Source organism: Sinohyriopsis cumingii, chromosome 1, assembly GCF_028554795.1.
Source record: "Sinohyriopsis cumingii isolate HCF-2022 chromosome 1, ASM2855479v2, whole genome shotgun sequence".
Classification (NCBI taxonomy): domain Eukaryota; kingdom Metazoa; phylum Mollusca; class Bivalvia; order Unionida; family Unionidae; genus Sinohyriopsis; species Sinohyriopsis cumingii.
In genome coordinates, this window is record NC_142961.1 from 26266917 (window position 1) to 26280956 (window position 14040).

Sequence of the window (14040 nt, forward strand, 5' to 3'; positions counted from 1 at the left end):
CCCAAATTGAAACAAAGCAAAACATGTCATATGTATAGACAGGTATAGCCAATTTTAGTCCAATTCCAAAGCAAAACATGTCATCTGATGTTTAATTATTTGTAATATATTTCCTCCAAATGAAACTTTAACAATAATCATTATTTTGTATGCAAAAGTTTTTTATGAACATGTTTCAAAAGAAGGCATTATTTAAACCATCTTTTAAAACTGTCAAAAACCAAGTATCATTGATGAATGTAGGTTTCATTCATTTCCAGACTCTTTACTGACTGAGATTAAATCTGTATAAAATTTATACAGAAAACAACAACAGAAATAAAAATAAATACAATGCTGACGTATCCCTTGTTAAAGAGAACATTTTATTTTGTTTCCATTCTGCCTTTCTGGCAGATTATTTAAATGAAAATCAAATAATTAACAGTCTAGCAATAGAATATTATCACAAGTTTTGCCTTTCTGCATGTTTACAAACTTCTGCATGCTTTTGTCTACAATGTATACAGTAGTATCATAGTTTCAGTTTCTAATACAAAGATATAATTTATGAAATGATAAACCTTGTAATAAACACAGTAGTATCATAGTTTCAGTTTATAATACAAAGACAATATGAGACAATAAATCTTGTTGTTTCATGACTACACATGGTCTAAACAAAATTATTAGATATGTATGCCTACCAGTTATGCTCCCTTCCAACTGCACAGATCCAGATCTGCCATTCACATAATGCACTAGAAGATCTGAATCTATGTGACTGGTAGGAGTTATCAGTGCAACAAACAACACAGACCCCAATCTCCTGGAACATTATGTGATTGCATATCAGGGTCTATGTTGTTTGGCACTGGGTCCAATTTATAAGCAAGTACATATGGTATTCCAATGGATGAATTTTATTTATGAACTTGGAGACAAATGCTACATACAATATGATGATTTCAGCTTTTTCCTTGAGGAAAATTTATTTGAATTATGGAACTGTTACTTTCTAAACTTGATATTCTGTTGTTTATAAAGCCTCCAAATTATAATTATGCAATTTAACTTTCAGCAGCCTTGTATTGAATAAATGTACTTGTAGGGCATTTCTATGCCAAATTGTTAATAAATGTACTTATAGGCATTTGCTGCCAAATTGGCAATCTTAATCTGTTGTTTTGATATATTAAAAGCTGAGAACTTTATTTTTATTAAAAAGTACATTTTTGTATTCTGTACAATTTGTTTCTTTCAAGTTTGAAAAGAGTATATTCTTTAGTGTATGTATGTACTTACCAGGTTGGGTAATGACCAAAAAGATGGACCATCACAGTTCAGAAATGTCAGAAGAAATAATGTGTTCTTAGGACATAGATGCCACCACAGTGCCTGAAAAGCCCAATCAAGGTGTCATGGATGAATGGAAAAGTAACCAGTAGCAAAGCCCAATCAAGGTATGATGGATGAATGGAAAATGATGTGCCCTGCCACTATTATTTGATGTGGCATAAAAACTTTCTAACATTCTCCCCTGATACAACGGGTTACCTAAATTCACTGCTCCAGCCTTCTTTCATTAACTCTCTTTTAAATATTGTAGCATGTTCTTTTTCTCTCAGGAATTCTGTGTTTATTATCTCAGTAAATACTTCTTAAAACCATTATGCAAGTATTATCCAATGGTTACAGAAATAATTTATACATTTCTGCAAACACCTGATAAAATTCACGCCTATCATGAATTTGATCTTATTTAAGAACACAGAAATTTCCCTTCTTTGCATTTTTTTCGAAAGTCATAAATTCTAAGGCAATGTTCTTTTAGTATTTTATGACACAGCAACATAAGTAGGTTATTTAGTGCAAAGGCAAGTGGAGTTATGGACCTTGCCCAAGGACATACCATGGTATTTGACTTGGGCTGATCCAATGGTAGGATTCGAACCTGCACCCTTTTGGTCACAAATTTAGCACACTAACCCCTGAACAACTGCAACTCCCAAAATATTTATGCAAAACTGTGAATACCATACCAATGGTAATAAACCACTAAACAGTGCAAATCTGTCACAATAAAAAAAACGTGTTTACAAATTTTAAGTGGCAATAACATCAACTCCAAGGATTACTGACTGAATACAACATACACATAAATACTAAATGAACAAAACATACAAAAAAATATTATCTTTTTAATTTATATTAGATCAGAGCACTTTTCATTAATTTTCATATTCATTCTATCAAATAAAAAATTTCAAGTACTTTGCAATCAATTTGTAAAGAAAATGTTATCTACTAAACACACTAATATTACAAAATAATTCTCTCTCTCATATATGCACCACAATAACAGACCTGATCAAAACTTCCATCTTCCAGGACACCAGGTAATGCACCAAACTATTAACATCTGTATATACAGGCACAACATTTGTGAATATTTAACTAGGAATGATATGAACATGAGCTTTGCCCATGCACATGAATGCTCTGAAAATGCATACAACGCAGATCTAAGGTTAACAAATGTTTATATTTATCATCACTCTATGCAGTAAAATATGCTGGGTTATAGTATAGAGAACCTACATATGCCTTTAACTAGGACAAAACATATTTGCAATAATACTGGTACATACAGGAAAAAAGGAGAATCTTTACTAAAATATTTTTCTTGGAAATAACCTCTGATACATTTCTAATGAAGGATGGGATGTAATTAAAGCCTATGAAATGGTAGCTCTCTTGGATATATCCACATTAATATCAAAATGAATGAACACAAGTGCTTTAAAAAAAGAAAGTGAGGATTTGACAATTTGTCCTTTTTGCACCCAAATAAGTCTATTTTATGAGGATTTAGTTTTCTACAATGATAATACGAGGTAAGAATAATATCAACCAACAGAATGGAAAATTTCATGATGATGTTACATTATCCCTAAACAAGACGGAACTATAATACAAAAGCAACTACTACAGATGTTTCTAAATGACAATGATCGGTAACCAATGCTGCATATAAAACTATTTCTGGAAAGATCCTTAAAACTGGATAGATTTTTTTTTATTGACCTCAATAAATGTCTTCCCTTCTTTTCCATGTTAACACTGACACTATGCATTCCATTTACCCTTGAAAGTTCATATGTAAATGTTGGCGTCCAATTGTCCAGAAATTTGTATAACCTGCAGAAGTGACCTCCCTTGAATACTTGCTTGACAAGTTATTGCTGTTGTTGTTGTAGGGTTTAACGCCATTTTTCAGCACACGATAAGCTATACATGGCGGCCAGTATTAATGATGGAGGAAGAACCCGGGAAAACCCCGGAAAGAACCATTGAACCACGAGAAATACTGGCAAGCTTTCTCACATACCCACATTAGCCGAATCCGAGACTTGAACCCATGCAGATAGAGGTGAGATGGCAGTGATCCGTAACAGAGAGCGCTTTAGACCACTCGGCCACTCAGGGCCCCCTGCTTGACAAGTCAGCTGGTCATAATTTGAAATATTTTTTTTCTGTAATGTAACAGAAAAGAGCTTTCAGTAGAAAATAATGTTGTTTTTGTTTTAAAGCTAAAGAATGTTCAACAAAATCACAATGTTTTTGACCAGAAATCCAGGCACATGAACAACATGCAACCCAACATTATTTTCTAAAAAACAAACAACATAATGGTAGTTTTAAGATTACAAGGGTTTTGAACCTTTCAGGGTGAACTGGATGCATACTGTCTGTGTTGATGTGAAAAGAACCATAGAACCTCCTTTGACTATTAGTAAGCCATTTACATCAATACTTTTTTAATGGAGCACCAGGTACCATTATCCGAGCCATTTGAAACCACTACATTGATTATTAATGAATCCAGTTGTAAGCACAAATTTGGAAAACAATGGTCAAAATATATACTATTATTATGTAAAGACCTAAACACTTAAAAGTTACATCAAGACTGGCCTGTGAAACATAAATTCAGATTGGCCCACTGTGAGTATGCCGGTCAAAGCCCACAAGAATGTAAGTTTATATAAAAAATACAACTCCAAAGGTATGGCACAATTTCTTCAACATTCTAATGTAGGTGAACAGAAACTGCAAAGTGACAATATTGTGAATGGCAATTTATAATATCTATTAAATAATAAATGATAGGTATCTAGTATAAATGATAAATGATAAGCTGTTGATAATATGCACCAACATTCTTTGGGTGACAGCTTGTCAGTATTGACCTTTGGATTTTCACTGCTACTGCTTCCAGTACATCTCAGTGGACTAATACACCAACAGCTGCCAAGGGCTCAGTGCCAACAAACAACTCTTAAATACAGTCACTTAACTCGACCAACTTGCATTTTTCATAAATGCTAATAAAATTGGACAAAACATTAATATGGCACATTGATTATGGCAGAAAGCCAGAGTCTCACCTCTACCAAGCTTTTAGTCATCTCTGGTAGCCACTGTAAACATTAATTATCAGACAACAAATCTGGACTAAAGTTAACTTGACCGCTGAAATGCTGGCCCCGTGGCAAGGCATAAAGGACATAATAACATGCTTTTGAATCATATCAAAGCATCAGCACTGCAATGAATTCATAAAAAAATTCTTTTCTAACCAGATGCAATTTTTTTTCTTCTTAATACAGTGATCTCTCAATCTGTTTTAGAGGTTATTACCATTGTTTATCTGTAGAAACCAAATTTTACCTGTTGAAAGCCACAAGGTTTGAGTAACCTTCGAGTTACAACCAGTATGACAACTTTTACAGCCACAGTTCATGCATGAGTAGTCTAAATTATCCACTACCCTTGAGGCCTTGCATGAAATACATGCTGTCCACTGTTCTTCTACCTACTCATTACATAAAAATTGCAGTGTCACTAGTATGAACAGTTGAATCAAGATACTGATTCCTACTTTCAAACGCACTGGTCAGAATGTGGCTTCTGTATATACAGCAGGTAAACATCAATGTGGTCATCAGCAAAACACAGATACTTAATCTATTACAGAAAAGCATAAAATGTCACAGTGACCTACTTATAAAATGCATCAAGTCTCATGTTTCATGACTCTTACATAAAAAGAACCCAAGAAATGAACTTTACACATGAAATTTCAACACCCAAGAAATGAACTTAAACAAAAAATTTCAATAAATTCCCTGGGATGTGAAGCAGAGAAATCCCCATATGGTTATGAGTTAAATGCACATAATTAAAGCAAGTACAAGATGAAATAGTGGCCTACTTTTGTGATGAGGGTGTAGTATAATTACCAAGATGCATCCCTCACCAAATACCATGTTTCAAGGATTCAAGGTAGTAGTGTATCCAAAAAATGAATTTAAAACAAATTTTAACCAGTTCTTTAAGTCTGGAATATGGGTAAATGTGAAAATGCATCCATTCACAAGTTTCATGATTCATGGTGCAACAGAACATATTACAGAGTACAAAAAACCTAAGTGGTCATGAACTGAATGCAAAAACATAGCCAAGACTGTATTATTTATGTACAAAGTTACCCCATTTGTCCATCCCCTGGGTGCAGGTGTCATGAATCCTACTATAAACTGCTGCCTAGAACATTGAAAGAAACAAATGCCGAGATGCTGTACATGCATATGATGTACATGTGTATGATGTACATGTATATGATGTACATGTGTATGATGTACATGTATATGATGTACGTGTATGATGTATGTGTATATGATGTACGTGTATATGCTTTGATATGAGTGGATGTTGACACCAGGGGTATTGCCATAACATCTTTAATAACTTACAATCCCCATATTGGGAGTCATTTTATAATAAATATCAATCAATTGTTGGATAACAAGATGCACATTAAGAATGGTGAGGTATAAACAGCTCTGCGCTATCACTGTTATCCCCATCAGGATACTTTCTGTTGGGAATGTATCTGTATGTTTGATATTGAGAGCAGTATAATGGTCAAGTATGTTTGATAGAGAGCAGTATAATGGTCAAGTATGTTTGATACTGAGAGCAGTATAATGGTCAAGTATGTTTGATACTGAGAGCAATATAATGGTCAAGTATGTTTGATATTGAGAGCAGTATAATGGTCAAGTATGTTTGATAGAGAGCAGTATAATGGTCAAGTATGTTTGATACTGAGAGCAGTATAATGGTCAAGTATGTTTGATAGAGAGCAATATAATGGTCAAGTATGTTTGATATTGAGAGCAGTATAATGGTCAAGTATGTTTGATAGAGAGCAATATAATGGTCAAGTATGTTTGATATTGAGAGCAGTATAATGGTCAAGTATGTTTGATAGAGAGCAATATAATGGTCAAGTATGTTTGATACTGAGAGCAGTATAATGTTAAGTATGTATGATACTGACAGCAGTATCAAGTATGTTTCAACATTTGCTTAGCCTAGTTAATCATTGTTTAAAATGTGTACATTTGTATTTGTATCAGGGGTAATGTGTCTTTACACATGTGTGATGTGTATCCAACAGCACAATGTATTTTTGGCTGATTTTAATTCTATAATACCTATTGCATTGCTATATCTTTTCTTGGTGCTAGTCACCAGACCAGGGACATTATTCCATCCTCCAATTACTGTACATACCAGTTTTTAAGTAGTCAAACTGCAAACAACAATGATCCTGATCAGCTGTACCATAATGCTCCTCCAGATAAGGGTCTATGTTGATTGTTCTACTGATTACTCCTAACAATCTGCACACTCAGATCTGCCAGCGCATAATGCACTCATAGACCTGGGTCTGTGCAGTATGCAGTTGGACTTTTTCTTATAAGTGAGTATAGATAGTGGCAGGAAGAGGTCTGGAATAAAACACCAACATGATCAGTCTGATACCTTGGTCAGGCATTCAAAATTGTATGATTCTTTGATGTGGACTAAAACTGAAAAAACATCAGAGCAGAATGGGAGGAGGAAATCGGATAATAATAGCACTACAGAATTACAATACTACATTTTCACTGCAGTATTATATTATCTGAAATTACAGTGTTGCTAAATTTGTCAGCTTAGAGTGAGGCTGATGTCCTAAAATAAGCTGTCGAAGTGAGCTTACCACGGTTGTCAGTAGGGTGCTCTACAACAGACTGAAAGATGGCTTGACAACTTCATATACTGGTATTATTGGGCCCAATGAATAAATGTCCTCACTATGTTGCAACAGTGATTGACGGTAAAACAAGTAGAAATTGCAATGAAGCCACCAAAATACAGTTTTTATAACATAATCCAAAAGAAGACTAATTATAAACAGTCCAAGATGCAGCAATAACTACTAATTATAAACAGTCCATGATGCAGCAATAACTGACTTCATTAGGTTAGAGTTCACAAATTAAGTTCTCTCAGGGTGACAGATTGAAAACCTCATTTCATCCTTCAAAGAATCCATTCTCTATGACAGTTATCACTGAATTAACACAGATACTTCGGAAAGGAAGAAGGTTATGACTCATTCTTTTCTCTTCTGGTTTAGACAGCAACAAAAAGTTTTTAACAGGGCAAAGGAGTACTGTATTATCTCACAGCAGAGACATATCCTTCAGAAAGACACGTCTAACAATGCTCAACATCAATGAGTTATCAAAGTAATGAAGGGCCTAACATCCTGGTGAAAGCTCTGGGAGTGGAAGCTAGGCCAAAAGGACAAGCCCAAATCTGGAAGATCTGTCTCAGACAAAATCGCAGGAATGTCTTGTTTGCGTTGAAGATGGGGATCTAAAGATAGCCATCATTGAAATCTATGGCGACTGCTCAGTCATACGGCCAGATGGCATTCCTGACTGAAGCAGATGTCTCCATTGTAAAACACAATTCCTGAGGAAACATTAGGGGAATGTTGAAAAAGTTAAAATTTACCTATTTTTTTAAAGTAGGAAGATCAGGGAATAAATTCATGGACTTGAGATGTTTCTCACCCTATCTACTTGTCCATTCCTTAGAAAGGTGGCCACTTCCTGCTGAAATATGAGCTTGGACATGTCAAAACAAGCAGGTGTTCTTACAAGTGGTGGACAGTCCTAGAAGCAATGCTGGTAACCCTCCTTTCTTCTAGAAAGGATCCATGCATTGTCCAGGAGGGCTGACCAAGCCTCTCAAAAAGGCTCAATCTGGCACCTACCAGAGGTGGCACTCTACAGTTATGTATTTTGCAGAGGGTCTTATTTTTACAAAAAAATAGTTTCTGAGGTTTTCCTAACTGGTTATATTGGCTATTTAAAAAGCTTGTGTATCTTAGGTATTGTTCCAAGAACCTTCAATTCCCTTTATTTTGGTGTATAATTGACAGATGTAATATGGGTTACAGAGTATAAAGCTTGGCCTTATGTCAGATGTGTACCTATTAAAAACTGTTAGCTCCACTTTGCCAGTTTCTCTTCCTGTAATTCAGAGGTAAATTGTGAAGAAGAAAAAAAAAATACCAATCACTTTTTTTTTCTCACTTTTTATATATTTTTTTAATTTTTTCATTACATAGTCCAAAACTGGTACTGTCTGTCTGGCAAAATTAATTTCCCTATTTGAATGACTCCTAAAGATAGTGTACTTTACACTAATTCAGGCTGATCTGTTCAATGCATGGGAGCAGCCATTTTGGATAGCTGTGTGCTCAGTTCATGTACAACTTCCACAAGTACAATATCCAAAGAAGGTGCATGCCTCAAATTCAAAAAACTTCAACTTACAATTGTCACTCTCTCAGAAGATCATATTTGTAGAGTGCTCCCAGAATTGTAAGAAGGATACTTCGCTGAAGTAGGTTCAACCCAATGGGAACACATAAAGTAACTAGTATGTGAGCCTTTATTTCCAATGCCTCAAAACTAAATGATAGAGAGGCCCAGGTCCGTCCTAAAATCCCCACCTGGGAAGCACATTAGTCTAAGGCATAAGACTTCAAGAACCAAGTGGGTGAATCTAACCAGTAGACAGGGGCTGAAACTAGAGGTCGAAGCTTTTTAGTTCAGGGTCAGACCACCCCTTTTACCAATATCTGGCCACTTTTTGGACTCAAGACAACTTCTGAGTTTGCTTCTTCACTATTTCTGAGTTGAGAAGCAATATAATGTCTGATTCAGGTGTGCCCCAGAGAGCCTCTTCAAACTGGAGAGGACCTTACTGTTGTAAGATCCTAAGAGCTCTTGACACAGAACTGGGGTCAAAGGTCAACTCTTCCCCGTTTTCTATCACCTGACGCTGTTGTTTGGGGTGAAGATAGAGGCCCCAACTGAGGAAAAGGGCCTGATGTGACTGGTTCTTCTGGGAACTCATCAGTGTCAACCAAAAAAGCAAGAAAGGACTAGTCCATCTTATCCCCTTCCTTTGAGAAGGGGTGCAGATTGGATAGGGCTAACACATTGCTCCTCTCTCCCTGGAGAACAGAAATGACAATTTCCTTTCAATGCAGGAGTTAAGTTTTGGCCCCCTGCACTTTCTAATGATCTATGATATACCCAGTCACTTAGATACATGGAGCCACCGCAAACTCAACCATGGTGACATGATATGAAATGGTGACATGACTGGCTCACTAATGGGTAGTGTGAATCCGCAAGCTAGGGGCTGAATGGGAACCTTTCCTGAAACTAGTGGTCAAAACCCTATGCCAAGACCAAAGACCAGAGTCAACTTCTACAAGGGAGGGATCCTCTGTGACTTTCACTTGCCACACTACCCAATGTACATTGATCTGGTTCCCAATGACCAGTAACTAGACAATGACCAGATAGACAATCTAGACCCTATTGGGGAGTCTCCATCAACTCTGATAAAGGAGATCCCCTCAACAGGTCTATTCTGATAAAAAAGTAAGAGCTTCCCCTGGGTTGAGAAAATTGGTCACTAGGCAATAACTGGTTAGATTAAGTAGACATTACTGGGGATTATTTGTTCATGGAACTGGACTCTGGCAACTGAGATCCCCATAACTTCAAAACAGGTCTACTGCAAGATGACTGTATTTCCTTTGTGTTGGAACAGCAGAACACACTACTGGAATCTGGTTTTTCCTCCCCCTCCCAAATGTGCAGAGGATCCCTCCCTTGTAGAAGCTGCCAAGGTCCTTGTGCAAGAGGGCAACTTCCTTAGCAAAGAAAGAGCCACAGTTGTCTCCCTTACAGGAGGCAATTTCTCTAAATGAGGAAATACCGTAGACTCCTCCTGGGAAATGAAAGTGTCTTCAAGTGATGAAGAGGAATAAGACAGTCTCTTTTTTTGTCTGTATATATATGGGAACCAAGTCCTATATCTCATCAGGCAATAAATACGACAAATGTCCGTGTGTACACATGCAGAACACACTTGGGGTGTCGAGTCTCAAGCTAGAACTTTATGATTACATTTACTCACACCTTGTTGAAATTGTGCGATTATTGAATTCTGAAAGGAAACACAAGAAATAAAGTATGAAATGGGTTGGTAATTCTTACCTAACAATGGCTACTAATACGAAAAAGCACTGCCTTGCTAACATGGTACTCAAAAACTCTAATTCAATGAAAGGGACACAGATATACTATGCAAGGTCTGGGGAGAAAATAATAAATACAACACAAAATGGATATGATTCACAGCAGTAATGCCAAAAGATGACCTTGATGATGATAATGGTGATCACCCAAGAGACATATGAACTGCAGTCCATGAAAAGAAGGATGATATTCCAAATCTCTGAAGCTGACCATGTTGTATGATTTTATTTTAGACCTCCAATTACTGATTGGATGGAATCATTTTCTTGACCTATGGACTAGCACCTGGAAAGTATATAGCAATGGAATCAGGGGAATAGCACCTGGAAAAGACATAGCAATGGAATCATAGCAGATAAGAGTAATACTCCTATTAAAATGATGAGACCAGATTGCTGTCACACAATGTTCTAAGTCTCTGCATCATTTCAAATAATAAACAGAACAAGCCATACAGATTCTGATTTGCCAGTATATTATATACAATATGCCTATGCCCTTGCACAATACTGGTTTTTATAAGGAATATAATCAGCAAGATTTACTCCCCTTTGGTACTCTTCTCATAAATGAAGAATAATTTCTTATGCAAAAACATTATAATGTAACAAAAGAAAACATTTTTGCATGCATACTATTAAAGTATTGGCAACACTGATACATAATGGACATAATGGGTTTGCCAAGTTTTCTGTTTTTGCATGCATATTATTGAAGTAATGGTTACACTGATACATAATGGTCAAACTGGGTTTGCCAAGTTTTCTGTTTTTGCATGCATACTATTGAAGTAATGGTTACACTGATACATAATGGTTAAACTGGGTTTGCCAAGTTGTCTGATACAGACTAAACATAGTATGTAACAGCAGATCTGGTCTAAGCTGCTCATAATTGGGTTTGAGTTATACAAAGCAATTAATATAATGGACAAGTAATCTTTTTTTAAACTTGCAGCCTCTTCGATTTATGTAAATCTATATTAGTATCACACAATTTGCAAAGTTCTGGATAGACGATAAACTGCTGGTGCCGGCCCTATTCAATGTCGCTTTTGTTTGCACCATAAATCTATCTGCCCTGAGGTCACATCAAGACTGTGTACATGCATTGAACTTGTTTCTACGGGTTCCTGCCGCCTTCCCCTTTCTTTTTTTGTGCTTTGGATCTGGAACGGGTTCTTCTACAATCTCATTCTGTGGAGTCTGTTCTGTAACAAGATGTAAGAGGACAAAGCTACATCACAATTTCAGTTACACATGTCACAACTTCTGTTGAGAACCAAATATTAGGAAAAGATAGAATTTAAATCTGCAATCCAGATCTTTACAAAATTATGAACAGAAAACACTTTTCTGATCATTACAATCCTCTATTTGTGCTTTTCTTTTTTTCAATACTATTTCCATCTTTCAAACTGTTAATTATCATTCTTTTTGACTGAAGAGAATTCATTATAAAAGGTAAAAAGATTAAATATGAAATATTAACCCTTTAGCAAAGTTAAATGTTATAGTCATTAAATATAATTTATCCCTGTGCTGCTACAACAATATAAACATTATTCTCCTTTGAGGTCCTCTTAAGAAAAGTATAACAAAGTGCATCAGAGAAAATAAAATAGTAATTACTATTTATTTTAACATGTCTGTATTACTAACAATACTAAATTCTTGTATAACCTATTAGTAACACGTACATGCTCATGATATTTCTTCTTAAATTTTGTAATATTTTCTGCAGATTTTGCATGCAGTCGAAACTTTTTCCACAAAAATGTACTAGAGTATTGGAACCTTTTCTTAAATTGATCTATTCTTGGTTTTGGTGGATGAAGGTTTCCATGAGATTCATCTCAACTGGTAAAGTACTGACTAAGGCCTGGTTAAATCCTTAAGATAGTCTTGTACAATTCCACATAAACCTTTATATACAAAAACTGCCTTGAGAAAATCAATTCTTTCATATAGTGTCAACCATTTTACACAAGTAAACAATCCAAGTTGGGACTAAAATGGTCACATTCTGTGACTAAAACAATATCAGAAAATATAAGAATCATAATACAGCAACCAGAGAATTGTACCAACACTTTCTAATTACAAGTATATAGCCACCATGTTTTATACAACAACACTCAAATGATGCATTTGAATTCTTAATCCCATTTCAATTGTGAGACTGCCCATTTCTATATTAAACTGCCATCTTTACATGTGTCTAGTCTGGTTTACAGTCTCATTAAAAGAACCAGTCTAAAATGTACAATCATCCTCAGTTAACAGTACAAATCTTGAAAAATGTGGACATGGAGACAAATATTAGTTGGCAGTAATGGTACTGTCAGTCTAATTACCATAAAAGTTATATGGCTAAGGCTTTTGTTAACATAAACTATCAGAAGAAAATGAACATTACGGATTTTTATCAGTGAATCTGAGGCCTGACAATATTTAGAGAGATGTTTAATGAACTATTAGAGCTGGGCAATTCCATTCAAGATCCTGCAGTTCTGATAATTTGGTCAACAGACAGGTCTAGACTTGTACAGATTACTGTAATTTGCTTTCTTCACTAACATAATACATTACTGGATCTCACTGCCTGGTAAAATTTAAATTGCAAGATGTGTGTAAATTCAATCTGGCAGCAAGCCACATGCATTATACCTGACCATAAGAAGTGCATTCACACTTTATTTTCTCAACAATTATCCAGCTATTCTATCACTATTATTATCTACAACAACTTTTGCTTAACAATCTTTTCTTCACATACCTTGTGAACCTTTTTTCTGCCAACTGTCTAGATATGTAGAAATGCATTATGCAGAATTGAGAGATACTGCCTAGATGTATAGAAATGAATTATGTAATACCAGGAGATACTGCCAGGATGTGTACAAATGCATTATGTAGTACTGGGAGATATTGCTTAGATGTGCAGATATGCATTATGTAAAATTGGGAGATATTGCTTAGATGTGCAGATATGCATTATGTAAAATTGGGAGATATTGCTTAGATGTGCAGATATGCATTATGTAAAATTGGGAGATATTGCCAAGATGAGTAGAAATGCATTATGTAATATTGGGAGATACTACCAAGATGTGTAGAAATGCATTATGTAGTATTGAGAGATACTGCCAAGATGTGTAGAAATGCATTATGTAATATTGGGAGATAATGCCAAGATGTGTATAAATGCATTATGTAGTATTGGGAGATAATGCATTTCTACACTATGCATTATGTAATATTGGGAGATACTGCCAAAATATGTAGAAATGCATTATGTGGTATTGAAAGATATGGCCAAGATGTGTAGAAATGCATTATGTAGTATTGGAAGAAACGGCCAAGATGTGTAGAAATGCATTATGTAGTATTGGGAGATACTGCTGAGATGTGTAGAAATGCATTATGTAGTAATGGGAGATACTGCCAAGATGTGTAGAAATGCATTATGTAATATTGGGAGATACTGCCAAGATGTGTATAAATGCATTATGTAGTATTGGGAGATA

The 14040-nt window shown here is 35.5% G+C and overlaps 1 protein-coding gene across 1 annotated transcript in view; it reads right to left on the reverse strand.

Moving 5' to 3' along the window:
* Positions 1 to 337: 337 nt before the first annotated feature.
* LOC149806576 (serine/threonine-protein kinase STK11-like) overlaps positions 338 to 14040 on the reverse strand; it is a 64462-nt gene continuing 50759 nt past the window's right edge. Inside the window, exon 9 of the mRNA XM_089954877.1 lies at positions 338 to 11721. Coding sequence (XP_089811003.1) covers positions 11603 to 11721 — 119 coding nt within the window. The 3' untranslated portion in view covers positions 338 to 11602. The remainder of the gene's footprint in view (positions 11722 to 14040) is intronic.